Here is a 23,927-nt window from a genome sequence, read left to right as displayed (position 1 = left end):
CCACCACCACCACCACCACCATTGCCCATGCAGCCCGCCACACCTGTCACCACACGGCCCCAACCTCGAAAACATCATGCATATACACCTGGCACATTCACCCATCGGCAGCAATTGAGCCTTCGGCCGTCATGAGCAGATGAGGAGGTGCGACCACACCCGGGGCTATCAGGGCAGCTGGAGCGCTTGTGCCGGTATACGCGACCCTTCTCGGACAAGTGGCTGTTTGAATGCTGTAAGGCTGTGCCCGTGTGAGATTTCTATCGCGTCGGGACGAGAGCGGTACATGCAGTGCTTGCGCTGATAGCCACAGCCGCCACTGGTTTGCGAACCGCGTATGAGTGACGCCATCTTATGTAGCTATATCGTACACGTATCGAGCGCAATGTACCTGAACAGCGACCGCGCGCCAAATGTGCCCACCGGCGAAGACGATCTCAACTGCTGCCATTCTCGGTGAACCCAGCACGAGGCCGACATCAGGCTTCAGACACACACCGACAACTCCAACTTCTCCGAGGAACAACACGACTGCTGGCGTCGTTATAAACTGATATGCACAAAGCTAGCTGCGAACAGGCTGAGCGCTGACCGTTCTCTCCATGGACAACCTCGCATGCGCACCGACTGGGCAAACTGTTAGCCTGACCACAGGCCAGTGTCTTCACGTGTCCCTAATCGGGGCTACGAAAAGCGAAAAGTAGGACTATAACTGGTTGAAATTTGACTGTGACCCTTTTACAGCTCAAGCTGCTTCTCAGCGATTCATGATGCGTGTGGCGGCATCAAGCGTCGACAACTAAGCGCCCTCCGATTCAACTTAGGAAAGAGAAACAGGAAAGGAAGATGGTGTAACGATGGTCGAGACCCTCTAATCTGTCTCTAAAGGCGCGGTAGGTTGCGCCGTCTCGACTAACAGGTGCCGTAGTGTCTGCCGTCGCACTATGGGTATCTCTCGACACACGCAAACATAGCCATCTTCTCCTTGTAGGCCTTACAAAGGGAGTACGTACGCTATATCTGCCTAAGGACTCTTTACTTCGCCTCAATATAAAAGCTTCGAGACGACCAATGCCATCCTAAGGTAGGTAGGCCGATGTCTTCCGAGGTTTAGAAAAGCATAAAGGCTTGTCAGCAGCCCCATACGTCATCTCTAGTACGTTGATTAGGGGCGCTAATTAAAAGGCTATTGGCACAGTACACTGGCAAGTGGAGGTAATGAGAAGGACGACCAGCCTGTCTCTTCCAGCCTAGCGCTTTCGACCGTGTGTTCACCTTGCCCTTAAGGAGCGCCTTCTTCCGGTTATAGACGCCCTTGTGGTATCAGGACGCGTTTGTGCCCAAGTCTTTGAAGGCCTTCACGTTCCAATCGCACCGTCTGGGTTTGCCTCCATAGGAAACGGAGGGAGCCATTGTAGCATAGCTTGATCAGCCTGCGCGAAGCTGCAGCAGAAGCCAGAGATCAGCTCAATGTCGCACCGCTTCCCAGCCTTTTACTTCCTACGACTTGCGCATTCGATACAGTAAGTAAGTCGTAGGATTGCTTAATCTTGCCCATTGCGCATGTCACGTAGCCAAACCGATCCAGTCTTTCACCCCCTAGGGCAGAGGTTGTGTTGTGCCATCACACCACGTGCGGGTAGCCGTATATTCAGGGGCCGATGACCTGGAGCCGACAAGTGCTTCAACGCTTACTGAACTTACCATGCTACTCTCACGCATCCTTCTGGATTTGGATCCACGGCCGCTCTCTTGTGCCGACCATCTCATGATGCAGTACACGGAAAACGCAGGGTGACGAGCTTGCAACATGAGGTTTACTGGCTAAAAATGGGAACATTTCCAATGCCAGAATCTTGCGTGGGGCTTCCAGAGACCGTTCGAGTGATGAGCCTTGCCTCTAGATCTAGCACGAATTCAGTTAAGCATCTGAACGCCATTCCCGTCCCCGTCATGCTGTGAGCTTTCTGTCCTAACTTTACCATGTGCTTTCCTTTCATCCATAGGCATCAGATTCTATCATGATGATACTTGGCTGTTTCGACCATCAATTTCTTCTCCATGCCTGACTTTCGGATTCTAGCTCAATGAGCTCGTCGCGCTTACATGGTCCTCGCCGTCTGCATTGTGTAGTCGATATTCGCCACCAAAAGGTTGCAGCAACTTGTGCGTAGAAACACGGTCGACTATTCAGTGTAGTGCATCTTGATTCAGGAGAGTTTCTTGGTATCAGCCATCCAGAACATGAGAGGGCGTATCTCATTTGGTCCATATTGCTCGACATCCTCCAAGTCTTAGTCAGAAGAGCAGCACGGAACTTCTATAAAAGCTTGCTTAAGTAAGAGTCATGCTTTGCGCAAAGTGATGAAGACAGTCTTGCGAGGACGGGGTAGGCAATAGATGCGGAAGTGCGGCTTGCTTCCGAGCAAACCAACGAGATGACGTTGGCTGCTACACCAACGCAAGAGGTATCAGGAGATCACATGCTACATTTGTCCTTGAGTACCATTACAATTATTTTCCTGTTCCGTCGCACGCTACATGTCTTCTGATCGAGAAAGCAAAAACGCCAACGCCAACGCCAATGAGCACCTAACGCCGTCTCTGCCGTCGAATTCGTCCCCATTCGCAATTTGTATACCTTTCAAACCCCTCACCCCTTCCAGCTTAGGTACTACCCGAACTCGCGCATGGCATGTCAACCTCTCATCCAATCTAGCTCGTACTGCAGGCTTCTGGACAAACAACCCACCAACGTGGTGGGTAGAAGGTTACTAGTCCCACGTCCACCCGTTCCTTGATGAGCACACATGGTGGCGGATGTCGTACACGGGAAGATGCCTCCGCTGAGGGTCATGGTTGAGGTCAGAGCGCGACATGACGGCTTCATCGTCGCCAGATCCAGGCCCAAGTTCAGACTCGGTGCTGTCGGTACCGAGGGACTGATTTACGGATGGGCCGTGATGGTCATGAGGGGTAAGTGGGCCATTGGTCGGGGACGAGACCTCTTCTCCATAGTCGTTAACGTTCATTGATTCGAATTGCTGAAGAAGGCCGGTGTTGGATGGTGTAGGCACCGCGCTGGCATCGACTTGGTTTTGGACTGGTTGGGCGTCCATGTCGTCGGCGTAGATGAAGTCGTAATCAAGTGAAAGCGTTGAAGGCTCGTCCGTGTCGCCCTCGTACGCAGCCATCTCCGCATCACCAAGCTCGAGGATCCTGGCATTGTCTTCAAAATCTGACTGTATGAGCACGTGGTAGAGATTGTAGGTTTCATTGGTGGCCCCACCGTTTACTGCTTGAAGGTATTGGGTTTCGCCCTCGTAAAGAGTAACTTCCTCGTCATCCGAGGCGTGCATGCTGGCATTGTCGGCAACCTCTAGATCGGGTAACGGCTCCCGAATAAGGTCACTCAGATTGAGGGAGCCGATGCTGGCCCCGTCGTTGACAGTCTCTATCTCCTGGTTTCCATGGATCAATCGGTCAAGGTGCTCCAGGGTCGCGGACAATTGATCCATGATGGCCTGCGGGCACGAAGCGCGCAGCTGTACCGCGATATCCTTCAGGTTCGTATGAATGATCTCGAGCGAGACCAAATCAAAGGTGGGGTACCGAGTGGTGCCATCCTGCACGAAATGCGAGCTGCTCGCCCGGGGGAAGTGTTCGATCAGGTCGTTGGTAACAGAACAGCCACCGGCCCAGTCGCCAGGAGCGACCCATGTGCCGGCATCGATGTTTTGTACAAGGTCCTCAAACCGCGGATGACAACCCCAAAGAGTGAAGGGCGGGCTTTGTTCGTCCTCGTCATGTGGTGGCATGTGACACCGAGAACCACCTTCGTTGGACAGCGTGAACAGCTCATAAACTAATCACCCAGCAAGATATGTCTCCACAGCGAGATACGTTCATGACATCAAGGGGTATCGAATCGCGGCTTATCCTAGGCAAAGAGCCCCCCAGCACTGGTTCCACAATGACCGCCCATGCGGGATGTCCGCTTTGCCGCATCCTCGCTTGTGGGTGTACGAACCCGGTGATCGTTGTGGGGAGACTCGGGGCTTGAGACTGCAGCCGTTCATAGAGAGGGCTCGTGCCTGGGACTGCGATTAGCGTTGAGAATAGAATTTCTGCGTAGTGGATCGAGAGTTCGATTCGGCATACGACATTACCATACCCAAAAAAGCGAGACCAGCTTACCAACGGACGATAATACTCTTCATGCGAAACCTGTGTGGGCTAGTACAGACGCACGAGAGTCGATTCCAGCGCCGTGTGATCGCCTTATCGTGTCAGCTGTGAGTGGGTCTTTGACCAGATGGAATTTTCGCAATCTGACGCGTCGCGAGCAGGTTGTGCCATATGATAAAGGACGCTGTGAAGTAGCAAAACAATGGACGGACGATAAATATCAGGCGAGTGCCTGGACCTGTGTCCGGGCTTGGGGCGTTCGCGGTCAGCGCGGGGCCGCGCGGGCCAGCCGCTAAACTGTAAATCGGAGTCTTCAGAATGGGGTAGATGCTGCGCAGCGCTCGAACGCCAACACATGAGCATCGTAGCAAATACACCTTGCCGTCCAACATGTGGCGAAAAGATCCCTCAGGCTCGAGCGCCAAAGACAGAGAACAAATCAGGCGTGGGGGGGTTCCGCACTGGTAGCCCACCCAGATGGACCCCGGAGGTTAGCTTGGCACCTATTGGTTGACTTCACCCCACCTCTCAAGCTCTTTGATGGCAGACGACGGGCGCGCGCACACTCACAGCGTCCAAGGATGACCCGCTACCATGGTCAAGCACGAGCGTGTTCACAACGCCCATGGCAGCGGCATCTCAGACACTCGAGTCGACGCAAGTCCGGGCTACAACCAAGCTGTGGTAAGTTGTTTCGAAAGATATGAGGCTGATCAGTCCGTACTACTGGTCTACGTCAGTACTTTTGATCCGCGAAACATCGACCTTGGCGATGAGAGTGAAGATGAGCTTCTACACCACACCAATATCTCGGGAGACGAAGATTCCATCACCTTCCACATGGTTACGCGTGAGGCAGAGACAGGTGCGAACGGACGGGGAAGTTGCAGGCGACGAGCCCAGTGGCGCCAACGGTCGAATGGCGAATATCGTGACGTGGAAGCGTTCCAAGGTTCTGACAGGCACTAGGCCGGCAACGAAGCACCTTCACAACGAGCGGTCGTATGTTTTACCCGATGAGTCTAGTGGTTTGAGCGTCTTTATCTACGAGCATTCGCGCACAGATCCGAATGCATTCCGTCACACCATGCAAGCAAGCTTCTTCTTTGCATGACACCACCTATTGCAGCCCCGAGCATGAACACGTTCTCCAGAACACCAGCACGGACAGAATCTGTTCCGATCCTCTTTCCGTTTCTCGTCATTGCCCTGCTTCACAAGCTTCTCCCAACGGTCAAAGTCTTTCTGCGACGGGATTTTACATGTCTTTGCACAAGCGCAAGATAAGACTTTGCTGTCCTTTAGCTGCTTGATGAGGTTTGCGATGCTTTCCAGGTCGCTAGAAGAGTACACCGGATGTTGTAATCGACGTGCGTATTCCGCGCTCGTATCTGTCGGTGCCCCATCCTAAACATGATAATACAACGCATCTAGGTAATTGCAGAATTGCCAAGGTATGTCTTTATTTGTAGCCATTAGCGACTGGATAATGTAATTGATGTTCTTGATAGTTCTGCCAATGTCGGCTGCTGACTAGATTATGCCTCCTCGTGCAATAGAGTCGTCCAATGTAAGGACGCAGTGTACTACCGGATGACTAGGTCTCATGATGAGTGTGTCGCCGGGGCGGAGAAGAATAATTTCAACATGTTCAGCAGCTGGTCTCCACTGTGCCCCCGAGGTTTCTAGTTCCTTCTGTTCTTTTTCGGTCCATGGTCCAGTATATATGAACCAGGCACGGAAGCCGGTGATGGTTGTCAGCCACGTTCCATTTAGTACATCCAGGTGCCACCCAGAGAATGAAAACCGCTCTCCATACAACACGAACTGAAGGCAGGCCTCGCAGTCGATTGTTCGCGTCTTTGTCTCTTTGCCTCCGGCTGGTCCAAACTGAGATTGTTCGTCGAGATGAACCTGAACCTTGAGATCATTGAGCAAGCTGTATCCAAGGTCCCGAAGACAGTCTGGCCCTGGTACGACGTGCTCCAGAGCTGCTCCGGAGATGCTCAAAAGGTTTCTAAACTCGTCGGAGGTCGCGCGCCTCTCCTTTGACATGCGAACTTCGTATCGCTTGCAAAAGTCTTGAGCGGTCATCTCTGAGGTACTACCGCCAATAATCTCCCAATTCTGGTACATCAAACCCACTTCGCGGTGCTGTGCGAAGCGAAGGAAAGCTGCTTCAGCATCTTGGAAACGTTCAAAGGTATTGGAGATCCGCAAAGTCGGTGTATGCGCGTTCAGAGCACGACCTTGTTTGAGGAAAGTACCGAGTTCCTGAGCAGAGGTGGAAACCCAATGGTTGCGAGAGAGGTTCGAGGCGCTATCTAGGGAAGCCGGCTTCTCGCCGATGTCATGTGGCTGATCTGATGCAAAGCTTTGTAGAGCTGGAAATACTGCTCGCAGCATATCGATCCCAGTCTTCCAATGAGCGAGATTCTCGCCTTCGCGATCGGTGTAAGGGCCGCACAGTAGTTGTCGGAGCACACCTTGGAGAAACTGGCGGTCATAAGAGATGGACTCTGGGACGCTGGACTCGGCAGACCTTCGCTCAGGTAGAGGTGTGTCGTTGGGATCGCAGGAACACGTGTTGTGTTCGGTCTCGTCTTCGCCGACGGATGCTCCATGTAGCTGCTTTCCCTTACAGTTTGCGCGATTGCTGTCACATACAACCCGCCGCTTTGCCCGCATTCACATCACACGCCGCTGCGTGCTTTTATGCCAACACGAGTATCCCTACATGCCCGTCCGTATCCCCGCAGCCAGCTCTCGATTGCCGCACCCGACAAAGCCTACATGATACCTCCGCTTCAAGCACTACGACGCACGGTATGCCCTCATCACGACCACGATATGAGCACGACCATGTCATGCCCCATCTTTGTGCATATCACGGGAGCCGTGGCAGGATGGGTGCAAAGCCTGTAGGTGAAGCATAGTCTGGGCAGCTCATCAGACATCTGGAGAGAGTTCGTGACGCTTGGGAAGCGGGGTGTCTGGCTTGAAAGGTGTGCTCTCGTTCCGGACAGCGCTCTCAAACGACGTCGGCTGGATGCGCAAGTAACGATGGGGCGCGCGGTAAGCTCTTCGTCCCGTCGCAGGACTGTTTGTTCAAAGCCAACCACCACGTCCTAGTGCTGCTTAATGCAGCAAACCCCTTTCTTTTTTACGCTTCAAGTGTGCTAGCAATGCAAAGTCGACTCTGTTCATATGGAGGCACGGAGGAGATATCTACGGTTTGCGTGTCGACACGCTGTCGCCGACCGCGACACAGGGTCCTCGATACATGTCGTGTAACATCTGTCGTGTATGATGCTGGCCTATGTGCAGTCGCTTTTGTACGCGCACTGGAGAGCTCACCAACCGCTGATGGCGATGACTAAGATTCTAGTACCTTCTCAGTCCCTATCAGTGAAGCATTCGTGAATTCGTGGCGTCGTGACTCTTTGATCCGACCAGCTTCTTCCTCCGATTAGCGTCGCCTTCCATCGAGCCATTCTTGTGATACTATCGCGTCTTCTGTCGTGCAAGCGCAGAACTCGATTCAGGTTCTTGTCGTTGCTCCAGTGTTCTACTGGAACGTAGGCTCTCTGTCAAATTTCTCCCTTTAGCTCAAGATCTCCTTCAGTCTATGCATCTACTTCTTTGTCACCAATTATAGAAACTTGTCTATGAGTAGAGCGTAAACATCATGATGGCGTTGATCAACATTGTCTCCACTGCCGTTACCGATAAGCATGTGACAGCTCAGCCTTTACATCTTGGTAACGGGGCAAAGATCGTGCCAGGCTCACATCTACATGTCATGAGCAATTTATCGTTGAAGAGGAGACTTGTTCGTAGAAGTCGGTGTCGCAATGACTCCCGCAACACACACGAGATACACGATGACTGAATCCGCTATTTAAATAATGGAAGGGATGAGAAAGAGGTTATCACTTGATGCGCACGTCATGGACTGCGTTGTGGAATTCACCCATCGTATGTGGACACCGCGATATCATATGAAAGTTAAACTTCTGTGACAGTCCCGTCATGGTATCAGGTCACTCATGATCCGCGAGTCGCGCCTTTTGAGCTCAAGTCGAACTCTGGGTATCGTGTAACAGAAAGAAGCGTGTACCAGGCCGCCTTGATGACGAGCCAGTAGGGTTATAAGCGTGATTATCACCCACACGCGAGAGGCTGTACGCCCGACCCAGAGGGTCCAACCACCCTTCAGCTCTTTCTGATCTCGCCAATCTGTATGTTGCCAGGATCATCGCGCCTCCGCTTCTTGAGAGGGGGTGAGCCACGTGCAGGGGCCGGTGAAGTGGCAATCGTGGCGCTGGGGCTGCCATGCTCGCTGAGATTCTCATCGACATGGCTGAGGATATCAGAATCGCCCTGGTCCTTGTTGTTCCCATCGGTGCCGACATCCTTAGAATCAGAAGTGTTGGAATCACTATCCGCATCGCTCAGTTCCGAGGATACATACTCCAGCCTCCTTTCAGAACGCATCTTGTCGCTATACTCGTCTACGATGCGTGAACAATTTTCTGCGTCCGAGAAGATGTCGTGAAGCTCTTGGTGCGTAAAGTCCAGCTGTAGAGTATGAAGATCGACTGTATCTGGCTGCGCAGAATCGGCTACAAAGTCGGCTACAGAGAACGGGATTTTGGCGTTTGGCGAGATGACACCATTAGCATCTCGGAACTTGACACGAGTGCCGGCGTCTATAACCGCTAGGTTCTTGTCCTTGACACGAAGACGAAACACTTGGTAGGTGGCCCAGTGAGGCTGTTCGCGCAACACGCGTTGTTGCTCAGGCGTACGATGTTCAAACTCAATCCCGACGAATGTCTTGGTATTGCCTGCAACTCGGTGTTTGATGTCAGTGTATATCCCACACGTAGTTTACAAGCGATGTCACTTACCCTTCCTGCGAGCTATATAATCATGCGCTGCTCGTCTGAGATCCATGTGACCATGCGAAATCTCAACGACGAATCCTGGGAAATTCTTGAGTGCGTAGTTGAAAGAGATACAAGGCGTGCGAAGGGACTGACGGCCAATATGTGTTTGAATCCGGCCGAAAAAGTTGATATCGTTGAGGTACGAGCATGCGAGCGTTCTATGATCTGGATCAAGTATGCTTACACCCAGTTCAACGTCTTTCTTCACACCGTCCAATTTCTCACACAGCCGGGAACCAAGGTTTCCCTTGGCCAACTCGTAAACCGCGTAACCGCGCATTTTGATGGTAAGAGATCTTGTGCGGTCATCGTAGTTGTAGTAGACTTTGTCGCCTGCCCAACCAGCAGTGTGCCGGTTTAGATTCTCGCTCTCCACACATGGTTCGAACAGCTCATTCTCCAGTGAAGGCCAGTCTCGACGTCGAACTGCGACGGCGAACTTATGATCCCCATACTGGACCGATTCTTTGCCGTCGTGAAGTCCCTGGATGAAGTCGTAAATCTCATGGTATCTCGGTTTGGGCAAGAGGTGTGGCACCGGTAGCGTCGGGGTGTGTGAGGAGGGTTGATCGAGGGGCCGGTTGGATGCAGAGGAAGGTAACAGCTGCTCGCTGCTCGCCATAGACCTTGTCACGCGCATGGCGGAGAGTGTCGCGGAGTCAAGGTTCAGTTCGCAATCGCAGATTGTGTAGTCGGTGGCTTGGGAATAGCAGCACTCCTAGTTCCGGTGCTAGGCAACAGCGCCGCGCCCTGTCGGTGGGCTAGCGCGCCCGCGAGGCCCTCTAGGGCTAACCCCGGTTGACGGGCAGCGAATGTAATGTGTGAGCCTCAGGAAGCCATTTGGAGGCAAGTGAGATTGATCAGAAGCCAGTTCACACAGTCACGGAGGAAACTCCAGCGACGCAAAGGAGAGAAATGAAGAGTAGTGAGATGTATGTAGAAGAGGATGGGAGGGTTCAGCGCGTTCGAGAGCTCTAGGGCTGTTCTTGCAGCTGCACCAGCTGCAAAAGATTGTGGCACGGCGCGGATCCATGCAATTGACGGCTTCGAGCCCGTAGCATTACAGATTCGAGTTGCAGGAGGCAACAGGTGAGCTCCTAGATCCTTCAACGTTCGGCTGGACGTGTGTTATCATCGCGCCATATAGTGGGGCCGCCACTGTCGCAATGAGCCTGAGCTGCCGCCATGCGACGACAAGCTGTGGATGTGGAGGGATGTGCCCGACCATGGTGCAATAAGCTCTCGGCTACCCCAGAGAGAAAATGGCTCGTCTGACGACCATGTTGCTAGCTAGCCTTTTCGCGAAGAGAACCACGACGCTCGGTTGCTGGAGCTCCACGAAGGCCTTCTGCCGTGTCATCGGCTACAGAGCCTGGCGCTGCTCGAGCTTTGATGATGATGTAATCCAACTAGCTACCGCCGGATCCGGTGTGAAGTGGAACACACGATCTGGTATTGCCGTAGAAGCTTGGGTCCAAGCAGGCTCGTGCCCATTGTTCGCGGATCGGTGAGATTGGTCGAGGCGAGTGGCGGAGTGACATGTCGCACTTGGTTCCACGCATAGACTCACCAGAGAAAGCGAGATCGCGTTCCGCTAGCCGGTGCTTGCTAGTACTTCGCAAAGACTTTCCAGGGTATCCTCATAGCCCTGCTGTCATCCGTGACCGCCAACGGGCTGGAACGACGCGCCTGGACACGGGGCCGTTGCAGTGCGACAACCGTATTCAAGAGCTGGGATGGGGTCCACTCGGACCGGGGCCGCTGGAGTCTCGGCAAGGCCTTCCTGCTGCTCATGCCAGTCGAGGTTGTGACCAGCTATTCACCACGGCGCGACTCGCTCATGATGTGTATGGAGTGTGGGCGATAAGGAGACGTGCGTTGAATGGTGAAGCGATGGGACGGGGAAATCGCGAAGTGGTGCTCAAGGCTGGAGAGGTCAGCATCCCATTCGAGAGCCTTCGTGGTGAGACGTACCCCGGGCCGCTTGATGCCTCTGGCGATGTTCTCGCGCACCTATCGAGCTGCAATGTCCAGGGCGACCGTGTTGCTGAAGGAGTCGCTCACTCTCGAGGCTCAGATGCAGGTCATTCGTGTCTTTCAGAATCTAACACTATGATTGCTGCGGCACAGGTGCTGGCTATGCGTTAATCGCGAGACCGGTGTTTGGTTGCAGGTAGTAGAGGGTGTGCTTAACGTGTCGTTGTGCCGGAGGGAACGTGCGCATATCCCCGATAAACCAGATGACCGAGCTCACGCCGAAGCTTGGGGGCGTGGGGCTGAATGTTTACGCCTCTTATGACTCGGCTGCTACCACTGCCCCCGACGCGCTCTTCCGTCGCCATCGTTAGCTCTCAGCTCATAGGAGAAAAGCTCAAAGCCCTGGAGATCGTGTCGTTTACGAATACCATCTTTGGTTCTCCTTTGCCTCTAGCGTGCGACAGTGTTCCAAGTGTCCAGACCATTTCGATACGAGTTCATCAGACTGCACAAACCCTTACCAAGTCCCAGACACTACAATGGCGCATCGCTGGGTAGGGCCAGATCTATCAAGAGCTGCAGTTGGGAGTGTCTTCTCTAGCAACCGTCCTAGCTCGCAATCACCGCTTGCTGGCAAGACGGTAACCCGTGGAAAGCAATGCTATGCGAAGTGGACCGGCATTGATGATGCCCTCGACTGCTCTCTACTGTACGGTAAACGTAGATATACTCGCAGAAAGTGCAGGGATCGAGGCACATGTCGATGGCGAGCACCCGGGTATGCATGGTGTGCGACTATGCTAGTACATGTTATGCCAGTTGCCGTGGATGTAAAGCCTCGCCTTACTAGTGTAGTTTGATAGCCAACATTAGAGAAGCTAGGAAGTACTAGTCACGTATGTGCAGCGGCCACCTGCCTTGTCGGACCATGATCGAATCGGAACAACCTTCGCTGCTACTATTCGATGTGCTAGACCTAGACTGACACAGTTCGCTTCACACGCCGCCGGCTCGTCGGGGCGAGTGAGTGCATCTTCATAGCCATGGTTTCAGGGGTCATTCGGATAGTGGCGGGACTGTAGTCATGAGCAATATCAAACATAATGGACAGCATTTGGCACGTCATCAGGCGCCCTATCTGATGCCGGCACAGACCGAGTAAATGCTCACATACGATGGAAGACATGCGTCATGCGGCTGCGCGCACAATCACTGTCAAGGCCCATGATATGTTGACAACTCGATCGCGTGTAGAAGAACCTCTCGACCGGATTCGCTGCAAGTTCAACAAGCTCACTATCAAGTGCGATGATGCGTCGTCTGAAACGACGATAGCGGTAGACGAGCAACAACCCTTCTCAAGCAGAGCACAATATTAGAGATGCTTCACCCCCTTGAGGCTGCATGCACGGTGTACGCGAGGTAATTTACCAAGGGGCGAACACCAAAGCGTTGTCGAGCGCGTGAACTCTTTGACAACGTCTTCTACCTTTTCCGAGATATCGTGTCCCTATTGGAATGTATTCCAGATATTATGGCGCAGCGGCCTGTTTTGAGCGCATGCGCACAAAGACACTGCCTCTGGACAGCCCGCACGAAGTCTCGACCACCGTATGAAAGACTGCGCTAGAATCCGCCGCCATGATAGTCATGCGCTATCCAGTCGTTGTACGATGATCTTGGGAAAAGATCGTGTCTCTATTGTTCATTAAACAGCGCAACTCGTTGCCGCCACGGGCGGGCAGGAGTGCTTGAGCCGGCTATAGGCGTGTGAGCCTTTCTCGCGCTAACTCGGGAAGTGATCACGTCCAATCAACAGTACTTGATCTATCCGTATATCGTTAGAGAATTGTAAGAAGAGTCAAACAAAGCCCAACCCGTTGCGAATTGTATTTTGAGCGACGTGCGATACTGGGGAGATATCAGAGGCAAGAGGCTAGAAAAGACAGCGTGTTGTCGACTCACTGGACTGGCCGAATCGAATAGAGCGGGCCTAGGTGTTCAGATGGATGCAAGTGTGGGAGGTGACTGGAGTCAAGATCTCAGGCGGCTCAAGGGACAAATGATAGGCCAGTGGCGTGACGGCGACCAAGAAAAGCGGACATGATGGAAGGTGGATAACGGCGACGCATTGGCCAAGAGCCTTGTGGGCTTCAGTGAACCCCAGATATCTAGCAGGCGTTATCCCTTTGCGTTGTCTTGTAATACACGAGTCTCAACGGCCGCAAGGTTCAATATCGCGTTGAAGTTACTAGTAAACGGAAACATAGCAAGGATGCCGTGGCGAGCACAAGTCACAACACGCGCGTTACACAGCTGGATCAGCGAGATTGAGATGAGAGATGCCACTGCATTGTGTATAGATAATAGTGGCATGCTGTAAGAGACGCGTCTATCACTGCAAATACCGGATTGCTAGCCGTGAATAAGGAGCTCGTGATCTCTTGCAGTGCCGGAGGTCGGAGGGCGAAAGTTGACCTATTCCAGAGCCAAGGGATGGAGCGCGTGGCGATGCCGATGGTGGGGCACCCAAGGTCACCAGATATGCACGCGACAGGTGCGAGGCCAAATGCAGTCGTCGGTGGTCGCTAGACTCAACAAGGAACCGTCAGTATAGTCGCCAATCATCCCCCTACCTCGTCAGAGTTACGTTGAGCCGCAGGATTACACATCTAACGAAGAATTTCCCTAGGAACATCAGGGGCTTTGGCCGTAGGTAGTAAGGCTGTGCGTAGGCGACGCGGGTCAAGCAATAAGCCCTAGTTGCGGTGTTGATGCAAAAATAGGAACCATCGTGCGTAGCGGTGGAAAGGGACGAGGAGACTCGCAATAACAGCTAACTCTAGGCCAATGTTGTCGTACAGTGACGTCTGCAAGCCCGAGAACGAGCGAAAGACCCTGACTTGCCGCTCGCAGATGATTCCGACGGCGTCGAATCAGGGTGACGACTTCTTGTTCCACCCACCAAGTCTTCGAAAGCGGAGTGTGTTCCCCAAGTGCACGGCAAAGGTACTCGGCGAGATCGTCCCCGGCCCAGGTCCCGCCCCAAAGAGTAGGAACTATAATACTCTGTCATCGTCATCCACGGGTACAGTGCGAGATGGACCTGGTTGACCCGCTGCGAACTCGGCCTGGTGGGTTGTACAACCAGATATCGGACTGCCTTTGCAGGTATCTCAATATCGACCGCCGGGTAGCGGTGTTGTAATCCTTGAGTGGTGCGACGTGCGTACCCAACTTCAGCCTATCCTGGTGTTTTGGATGTCGCCAACAACGTCATGGCCCTGGAAGACGGAGGTGTTTGATGAGCGGAAGGCGTGCGAGAAGCTTGCCAAGTCCATGCCAACAAAAACAGGAACGATTGCGCAGAAGGAACCGCGGCCGCAAAAGAGCCCAGATGAGATTTGAGACCAAGCTTGACGTCCAAGTCTGCTTCTCGAATCAAATGCTGCGGAGCGCGTGCCAAAGAGCGTTTTCTAGATTGAAGCCTTGCCGAGCCGGCTCGACATCGCGTGCAGACACTGTGGGGTGTTTGGAGGCTTTGCATGTCGCGGTGTCGTTCAGGGCAGCCGGCGTCGGCTGCCTCGTTCTTTCGTGCTTTCCAATGACCAGGCCGGGTAAGTTTGTTACTCGTGAACGCCTACTGCTGCAGTCGCGGTAGTCCCGCCTGTTATATTGTGGACATGTGTATGCTGCAGCCGTCAGCCATTGTGTCCTCACTGCGCAGTGGTAGCGGGCTTTGGTACGCGTCCGTAATCGGACGAACTAGAGTGACTATGGGTCGACGAGGTTGATACGTTGAAACTGGGAGAGGTATGTGAAGTAGGTTGATGAGCTGATCGTGGCAGCTACTGAGCTGGCAATGTGAACATGCATTCAGCTCATACGACTAGGCATGCTTCGCAGCGAGTGCGGTTGCAACTCTGACACCGTATCAAACTCGGTCGCAAGGGACTGTAGTGCCGCCTTGAGTCGCTAGCTCCATACCTACGTCGTTGCTTCACCTGAGACAGTCCCCCTTGATCGCGTCCACGCAATGGCAGTATCCAGACGCGTAAAAGGTATGGCCCCGGGCTCCTCCCTCTCCATGTTCCCGTGTTCCCCCGTTGGGCTGGCGGCGGCGAATGTGTTTTGTGCGCGAGTCGGCGTCCCGGGGATGTGCGGAAAGGAGGGCGGTGTTATGTACATGGTCGCGACCGACACATGCTGCTGATACGGTCGCGAGTTTGAGCTTGAGCTGTCGCATGTGTCGTCGGACTGTTTGCAGGAGTACACAGTAGCCACGACACCCTTGTGGCTGGCCAGTCGGGCAGAGCAACAGCGTCAGATCCATGCCTCCTCACCGGTAATGTCCGCTAGCAATGCTGCCCTGTTCCATGATGTGCTTCGACCCTGGGCGCGTGAAGAGCGATAGCAACAATGAAGGCTGCTCCGTTGGTGGGGGCGATGCGCCGGAAAGCCTTCAAGCCGCCGACATTGTGCGTGTTCGCCTGGTTCATTGGGACTCGTTGTGAATGGCTTGGTGAGAGTGGTCGAGTCAGTGTACATCAGGCCGCGTTCTGGGTACACAGTCATCCGCTACCGTGAGGTTTTAGTCAAGACCTGTAGCTGAGCGACCGATCGAGTAGCTCCACGCCAAAGGCTCGTGGCCAACTGGGCGTCATCAACTCCATGTTGCGATGGATGAAGGCCAATATACCGGAAAGAGTGGTCGGGCGACCCGAAGTTATCGCAGTGGACCGCCATGCCGTAGCAGCGGATGTCTGACGGGCTACGAGAGCGACCGTGTGTCTGAGCCTTGTCCACCTCGTTGCAGATGCGAATGTTTACCGTCGGGTGTTCTCGATGTTGTCAATGACGCGAAGTGGCGTGGTCTTTCGTGAGGGGTAGCGTGGACTCTAGGACATGCCGTGCGCTGGTGGGCATGCTTGGGGTCTTCGGAGCGACGCGCCCTCTGACTAGGACGGGAATGACGCTAGGGATATCAAGGGGAACAAGCCTGTGTGCTGTGAGACTAAAGAGGATGTAGCGTTGTGTCTTGCGATGCGCCGGGGTGATTCAAGCTGCCGGAGCGCGTCGTTGCCCGCCCAGGTCTGAAGCGTCCCTTCCGGAGGCATACAAACCATTGAAGTGGCTCCCGCTTCGGCCCATAACGGCAGACGCGACGGCGTGTCGGACCCAAGCGAGCTGGCCACGTCTTTCACTAATAGCGAAGCGTGGTGCATGTCCCGATCTATACAAGCATGTCCACTTCGGACGAGATATGGCGCCTGCGACGCGTTGATCAGCGGCTGCCGTCGCCCGTAGTTGATGGAATGGTGGTCGTGACGTGCGTGGTGGAAGGGCTAGCCGATGATCGTCGCGTCTGATGGTTCATCGCGCAAGCCGGACAAGACGAGCAGCGCGATTGCTGCAGAAGATCTGGAGGGTGACGTTGGTGGTGTCGTCGCGGAGGACCGAGGGGCACCCAAAGAGCGCGACCTCGGGAGTGCCTGCATTAGCGTACCCCGCAATGAGCGCGACGTACAGTGCGTGGGCCGTCTAACATTGAGAGCTCCGCGTGTGATTTAGCGGCTCGGTCAATGTGGTGTTGCGTTCCCGATTACTCACGGCCTATGACGTAGCCTGGATCGCCATACTCTCGCAATCGCACCGATGAGGCTATGCCTTCACTTTTCTGCCAGTCTGCTCATGGTGGCGGAGAGGATCCGTAAGTGAAACCAGCGATCCCGGTGATGGATACAGAAGCCTCGCCTACTATGCCAGACGTGTACAAACCGACGCCAGAGTCGAGACTCTTCGATGAAGGGATCAGCCTTGCCGATTCGCAATCAGAAGCCATGGACTTCGTAGAACGCAATACGAGAAGGTACAATATCGACGTTGCACACCTGGACAAGGAACCGCAACGCGAATTAGCAAGGACGACTCTGTCGTCATGCCGTACAGAGAGCGACTGGCTTGCCGAGTTGGCCGGAAGCGTCGCAGGTCATGCTACATGAGGACGTTTTCACTGTTCCAGACAACTACGCTGTGCTTACTGCATCGTAATCACAAGGTCGCTATCGGCGCAAGCATTGGTGTTGATAAATGGGCTGGACCGCAGTCTGAGTCAAAGGCGCACTCTATTCTTGTGTTGATGAGCAATATTGTCGTGCACACGGTGCCCCGCGCCACGACGTTGGATGTCCGCGCCAAGACGCTAGATGGAACGGAGAGTAGCGCATCATGATCTCGACCTCGGGAACACGAAACCTTCCCCGGGCAGAAACATGGGGGAACCGTTCACATTGCGAGACCACATGCTGCCATGGCCTAAGAAGCGGCCTCATGCTGCGCAGAGCGTTAACAACGTAGCGAGATGCGGACGTGCAGTGTTCAGAAGACGTTGGCAGTCGATGTTGGTTGCAGCGCAGCCGGACGGCCTCCAGAGAGCTCCCCGGGGCCGTAGCACGGATCCTGAGGAAGGAAGGAAGGAGCGACCATGCCATCATGTCATCAACCCACCTTCCAATCTGAAGGACGACAACATCGTGACAATCGATAGCACCGTCTAGTCCTACGAAATGTATTACAACATCTGGAGCTGGTGCTACGGGCCCAAAACAACAGCCGTCGACATCTATAACAGGATCTTTCACGCCAAAGAGCTAGTATCGATGGGTATCCGCTCTACAAACAAGGCAACTCCGCCCCTTTGACACTAGTAGTATGACAAAGACAAGGCCTTCTGCGTTCTTCGAGTCAACCAGACCTTGTTTGCGTGGAGGATACACACGAGTATCGATGGGTCAATACTAGTTGGGAGTCCTTTGGTATAGCTTGCTTTTCGAGCAAGCATTGACAGTTTGAGGGCACTGCATGGTGCCGGACTACAAATGGGAGTATGGCGGTGGCTGCAGGAAAGTCTCATCTTAAGCAACACTGTGTGATGGCAATGTTTATTGAACAGAAACGTAGTAGCAACGCATGTTATAGGAGTCTATTATCTACCTGCTCTTAACAATGCATAGTTATCTCCTCGGCGACTAGTGAGCTAGCAGTTACGACCTCCTGTTTGTATCTTGTTACGAGCTGCTATTTGAAATAGCATTAAACTAACGTCTACTGCGCTTCTGAAGTTCTTCTCTATAATATTAGTTTGGCGTTTGTAGGTACGCCAAAGGGCTGTTTGAGCAGAAGCGTAGTGGGCGGCCGTGGCCATGTTCACTACACGAGGCTGATTTGTGCATCACCCTCTGAAACGAAGAGTCGTATATCGTCCATGAGCCATGTATCTTCTAAAATCGTGCTCCATACCATGACGTTCGTTTTATGCGGTTAAGTCTTACTCCAGGTCTCGGAGGTCCTGTTTCTGGATACTAGCAGAATTTATCGGCATGGAGACGTATCCCAGGAGGCTGTACTGCAACCACATGCACATATTCTCGACTTCACAAACTGGCGTTGCTGCGATCCGGACCTTACATACCTATCGAATGACTTTCCACATTGCGATCATACTGTAGGAGTTTCCATTACGAGACTATGCATAAACCCGGATACAGCTCACAACCTTGGAAGACTTCGATTCGGGTATACAATGAAGGATTTGCCTTCAACGGTAGCAACGTGTGGAGCACGCCCAGTCGACTGATCACATAGAAGCGATGGATGTGCGAGTAGTACTAATGCACACTACACATAGTTGGCGTCGCCTCTGCCTATACACGCCAGAGAGAGAAAGTCGCAGCCGCCCCGCAGAGCTGAAAGATGGCGTGGCTGGAGCTCAGTCGCTTCGGCACGGACAGACCTCGGGACCTCGGGAGTTATCTCGGCCGGAATCTGCATGACCACCCCCGCGGCCCTATCGCAGCTGCCATTGGTTCCCCGCGAGTCAACCGTGCACGGGTTCGACAATCCTGTCAATGAGCGCATCGCCGCGTAGATGTCTTCTCACCTTCATCAATCTTCGACTACGAGATGCCGCATCAGATCTTCCAGCGATGATGCAGTACCTAACAGTCACATCTCGCTTCCGGTCCCCTCGAAATCACGATCCTTCCTGTATGTTTGAGCGTCACCGCGGTGCCAGCACAACTCCTGGTCAACTTCCCCGAGCAGAAAGATGATTCGCGAATTTTAGAAGCGACAGCAATGGCGAATCTTTGATCAAGGACATATGGACTCACCTACGATGATATACTTTAGCGTGCCGCTTGTTCGGCTAGCCCATCACCAGGGCCGCTTTCTCACTTCTTCCTCCAAGTTATCTATATTCATGCAAGCAGTGCCCGGGCAAGGCAATTCGATCGTACAACTCCAATCCGTGGACTTGTCTCAATTGAACAAGACTTGCCGTTGTTCTCTAGACTGGTGTCAGCTATTGGGATTTGGCCAGGTACAGTTTCAGAACTGTCAAGCCCTAATCAGCGCATGCAATTGCGAAGGGTCACCTTGAGAGGAGGTGATGGTACGCAGCCTGATACAGAGCGGGGACATAATCGCGGCTAGATAGGGATGATTCACATGTACATCCCAAGATCGTTCTTTTTGCGCGCATGCCGCATGGACTGTAGATGAACACACTATAAACCTATTGGTGCATTTCCCACGTGCTGGAGCATATATGGGGGTGCGGCGATGCATGTCGTGGCAGGGTCGAAGATGATGCGCGGCTTCCAAGGGCTTCGAAGTAGAAGATTTGGCCATGCGGGCTAGGTCGTGCTCGAGCAGACTTGACAGTGAAAGCGGAGGAGAGTGTTCGCAGTAGACATGTGTATCGAAGTCTCGGCCAGGGATGATAATGATGGAGTCGATGGGCAGACTCGACGCGAAGGGGACGCTAGTGCACTCCGAGCCCGAACCCACCTGGGCACTTCTCATCCTGCCGCTAGCTGTTGTAGCCGACGCGCCGAGCCTTCCTCTTCCACTTTCACTGCTCGCAGCAACGTGGCCATGTAGAGGCACTGTTTTTGCTGCGTCGCGAGATTCACCTGGTTTCTGTAGGCCTCTAGGCCCGTTCTCTATGCGCATCCCTGTCCACCGCCGTGTCGTCATCGCCCAGCATGGCTACCTAGACAGATCGCAATCCGACCACAACCCGTCCATCCGCCTCGCCTTGTCCGCCGCCTAACTCCAGACACCCGGGCGCATCGTCCTGGCCACCAGCGCGAACACGCACGTACCGTCCTCTGGCATTCGGAAGAAGCCACACTCGATCGAGCGATTCCTGCACAACGATGAGCACGAACAAAGAGGCCGGTGGCACTGAGCGGTGCAGTACCGAAGCATGCGCGATAGCGACCCAGAACGCCACGACGTCCGCCCATGTCCTCCAACAGCATAACCTCATTGCTCACAGCTCAAGAGCCGGCGGTCTATATACTCTCCGCTATGGAATGCCAGTGAGCGCTTCCCCAGGCCTTGCCTACCACATGGACCCAGCCGCGTGCATGGTCTGGGTGCATTCAGGTAGACCAAGCGTACGTGGGCACCTCTTCAGTGCAGAGCATGGCGCACACTGGCTTGCGCGGTCTCAGAAACCACGACGTGGGTTTCGCTGCCGTACGCTTCGTGTCGTGATTCACTTCATCATGGCGTAGGCAAAGGTTTGTCAGGCCCAGTAACGGTCCGTGAAGGGTGAGGATGTGGCTGTCTTACTCAGCCTACATGTCGCAACATGCATCAGGGCCGGCTGATCACGCATGTCACACATGCTGTTCATCGTCACGACTTTCGAGCGTAGCTTTCCAGGTCAACTAAAGTCCGCTCATTGTCTCAGCCAAATCAGGCCGTCACATTATGCGGCGAATGGCTTCCGAGCTGTCTCATGTTCATTTCTTATCGCCCAAGTCAACAATCAGAACAAATGGCCAGGGCCGGCCTTTGAACAATACGGTACATAAGCCCCCGCTTGCTCCATACTGCGCTGGCTTCCTCCCACCAACCACATTAAGATTGTACCCTGGGTCTCCTCCTCATCGCATTACAACTGATCATCCGCTTTTGTTTCTCCGTCTCCTGTCAAAGCGCACGCATCTCGTGTTGTCGCATTACCCTCTCTACGATGTCATCATTTGAAACTCCACGACCAGCCAAGGTCAGTATGCTTGCGACAGCTTCACATCCTGTCTAATCAACTCTCTTCCCAGAACACTATCGAGTCAAGCTGTATAGCATGTGATGAGATTAGTAGCACATCTCGCCCAAGTATACGCAAGCTTGGTCATGGTACTCCAATCGATGGTCAGGCGCAAGGTATGTGCCTTGGATTCGCTAGTTTCACGGATTCCACTCACATTAATACTACCCAGTGTCAAAAGCCTCCACTATACGAATTGTCTCACCAACATCCGGTACGCCGCTGCCACGCCTCTACAACCCTGCCATGCCACTGAAGTTCGACACTGCGGACCATGACAAGACTAAGCCGGCCAAATCTGATGAAGAAGTGGTTGCAACGACCGGAGGCCTCACTGGAAGGCCCGTGCGTTCCGGCGAGACGTCCCCGCGCGAATCGATGGACAAAGAAAACACCATTGAGTTGCACAAAGTCAGCCACCTAGCTGCAAGCTCAGACGGGATCAACCACGATGCAACTACGCCCTCTTCGTACTTCCGGCGATTCAAATACCTCTTGCTCTTCTTGCCCATCGCCCTCGCCGCACTGTTCGATCCACCTCCCCTTGAACACGGATTACGCGCGGTCTGGAAATCCGTCTCCAGCGTTCCAAACATCTCCTACGACCTATACAACGTGCTGCTCTGTCTTCCTCTTCGTCCACTCAGTATTGGATCAGATCATGCCTCGTGTCTCGTCGCCGAGCTTCCCAACATGCTTGACAACATCTACGCTTTTCTCGACTCCTACGTCAACCTATGGCGCACATTCGGCATCTTCTTCACGATCATGTTCTCGGTTTTGTCATGGCAATATGTTCGCATCAGCATCGCCATCCTCCTCGCTGTCAATATACTGCTATTGACTGTGTGTGACATGCAGAGACGTGACATTCAGGACCTGGACATGCTCAGGTTGCAGCTCATCTCCTGGCAGCCACCATCCTGCGAATATGCAACTGCAGCAAGGTGTGAAGGCTATTTCGCGTCTGAGGAGTTTGATGCGAAAGTTCGAGATGCAGTCGCATTGCATCGGGAGCAGATGATGCAGGCTGATGTTACCGGGCATGAAGAGGGAAGGCGATCGGGTGCGCAACAGGAGGATGATCTGCAAGTGGGGAAGAAACCCGTGCTTCAAGGAAAGAAGAATACTATCACTACGAAACCTGTGACTGCTGTCGTCATGACCCGTTGATGGCGCAGCGGGTCATGATGGTGGTACTGTTGCAGCCAAGCATCCTTGGTTGTCATGCTGCTCAGACACGTTGTCAAGAGCGGCCAGGACGCGAAGGTGCGCAATGGTATCATCTATTGGGTGTCAGCGGGAGGATCTCCATATGTATCACAGTTATTTCCTTGGCATAAGTTGTGTCTTGCATGTATTCACTACACTATTGTTGTAGGAGCATTCATACAAATGCCCGATCTGTTCAAACACCAGAGTTGCCGAAGATCAACACATAAAGAGAGTAGCATCCAATCATGAGATTCTTACGCTGGAATATAGATCGTATCAAGGCGAAATCAAGCATTCCATATCTGCCATCAGTGTGACTGTGGATGCGTCCTAACTCTTGTGGATTTGCCCTGACTTTACGACAGGCTTTTGTTCCATCTGCTTACTCCTTAACACTTTCTTCCTGCTCCGCGGATAGAGTGTTGTCTCTGTCGTGCTTTGCGATGACTTGCTCGAGTTCGGATATTCTGAGTCGAAGCGCCGACAATTCTTGCTGAGCTTCGGCTTCTGCGCGTGCAAGCTGCATAACCTGATCGTCGAGTTCCTTTGCAACTTGTGTGCACAAAGAGTTCTGTCCGCAAATATCGCGAAGACTACCCTGGAGTGTCTGGATTTCACTTGCGAGAGAAGCATTTTTGGCTTCAAGCTTGGATATCTTCTCTTGGAGCACCGACTTGTCTTCCTCAGCTTCAGGTTCCACGGCATCAAGATCCTTCAAAGATTCTATCCACTCATCGTAGGTCCGGCAGCACCATTGTGCTCCGTCTATTTTCAACTCGGTCTGAGGGCGATTCTCAGCCTGAAGTGTCTGGATCTCACTCGTGAGATAAGCATTTTTGGCCCTAAGCTCTAATATCTTCTCTCGGAGCACAGACTTGTCTTCCTTAGCTTTGGATTCAATGCCAGTGAGCTCCTTCAAAGAGTCCATCCACTGACCGTAGGTCTGGCAGCACCATTGTTTTGCGTCTAGTCTCAACTTGTGCTGACGGCGATTCTCGGCCTGGAGTGTCTGGACCTCAGTTGTCAGAGACGCAATAGTGGTCTGAAGCTCTAAGGTTAGCTTTTCCAGAGCGGCAACGCGGTCAGTAGGATGCTCGATCTTTGTGGAGCCGCTCTCGAGTGGGCAACTTGCTGTGTCCATTGTATGTTGTGTGTGTTGTGTGGATCTCGTGGTTGACAACTCGTTGAGTGAACGAAAGAGGAAGAAACCGTCAATGCTATACCTGGTCCAATGCAATCGTTGTGTACCTTACGACACAGAACGCTCGCATAATGAATTTGAAACTTACGAACAGTGTGAATCATGGTTGGCAAAGGAGGAGGCTAGCAAGGCGAGCGGGAACGACCCCATGGGCATTGTATTGAAATAACTACCCTACAGCAATTGCTGTTCATTCATCGAAATTATTAGAGCCGCCAAGTGCACGATGTCGCTTCGATTTAGCTTGACGGAATTGGGTCCTGAGCTGCAC

General features: G+C 53.3%; 5 protein-coding genes across 5 annotated transcripts; 1 reads left to right on the top strand and 4 right to left on the bottom strand.

Annotated features, from left to right (window-relative positions):
* Positions 1–2,774: 2,774 nt before the first annotated feature.
* Positions 2,775–3,818, bottom strand: J4E78_010660 (uncharacterized protein; the record flags this gene model as incomplete). The annotated part of the gene is made up of 1 exon (XM_049371236.1): positions 2,775–3,818. One exon carries the CDS (start codon positions 3,816–3,818, stop codon positions 2,775–2,777), a length of 1,044 nt encoding a protein of 347 aa, XP_049217091.1.
* Positions 3,819–5,721: 1,903 nt separating this feature from the next.
* J4E78_010659 (uncharacterized protein) lies at positions 5,722–6,695 on the bottom strand (the record flags this gene model as incomplete). The annotated part of the gene is made up of 2 exons (XM_049371235.1): positions 5,722–6,546; positions 6,675–6,695. 2 exons carry the CDS (start codon positions 6,693–6,695, stop codon positions 5,722–5,724), a joined length of 846 nt encoding a protein of 281 aa, XP_049217090.1.
* A 1,708-nt stretch (positions 6,696–8,403) lies between these two features.
* On the bottom strand, positions 8,404–9,780 carry J4E78_010658 (uncharacterized protein; the record flags this gene model as incomplete). Its single annotated transcript, XM_049371234.1, has 3 exons — positions 8,404–9,038; positions 9,102–9,744; positions 9,775–9,780. 3 exons carry the CDS (start codon positions 9,778–9,780, stop codon positions 8,404–8,406), a joined length of 1,284 nt encoding a protein of 427 aa, XP_049217089.1.
* Positions 9,781–21,486: 11,706 nt separating this feature from the next.
* Positions 21,487–22,413, top strand: J4E78_010657 (uncharacterized protein; the record flags this gene model as incomplete). Its single annotated transcript, XM_049371233.1, has 1 exon — positions 21,487–22,413. The coding sequence occupies one exon, from the start codon at positions 21,487–21,489 to the stop codon at positions 22,411–22,413; it is 927 nt and encodes a 308-aa protein (XP_049217088.1).
* Positions 22,414–22,837: 424 nt separating this feature from the next.
* On the bottom strand, positions 22,838–23,596 carry J4E78_010656 (uncharacterized protein; the record flags this gene model as incomplete). The annotated part of the gene is made up of 1 exon (XM_049371232.1): positions 22,838–23,596. The coding sequence occupies one exon, from the start codon at positions 23,594–23,596 to the stop codon at positions 22,838–22,840; it is 759 nt and encodes a 252-aa protein (XP_049217087.1).
* Between the last annotated feature and the right edge of the window lie 331 nt (positions 23,597–23,927).

Source organism: Alternaria triticimaculans (assembly GCF_023758025.1).
Source record: "Alternaria triticimaculans strain BMP 0046 chromosome Unknown scaffold_36, whole genome shotgun sequence".
NCBI classification, from domain to species: Eukaryota; Fungi; Ascomycota; class Dothideomycetes; order Pleosporales; family Pleosporaceae; genus Alternaria; species Alternaria triticimaculans.
The sequence above is the reverse complement of the archived record's forward strand: the minus strand, read 5'-3'. Positions and strand labels throughout refer to the sequence as shown.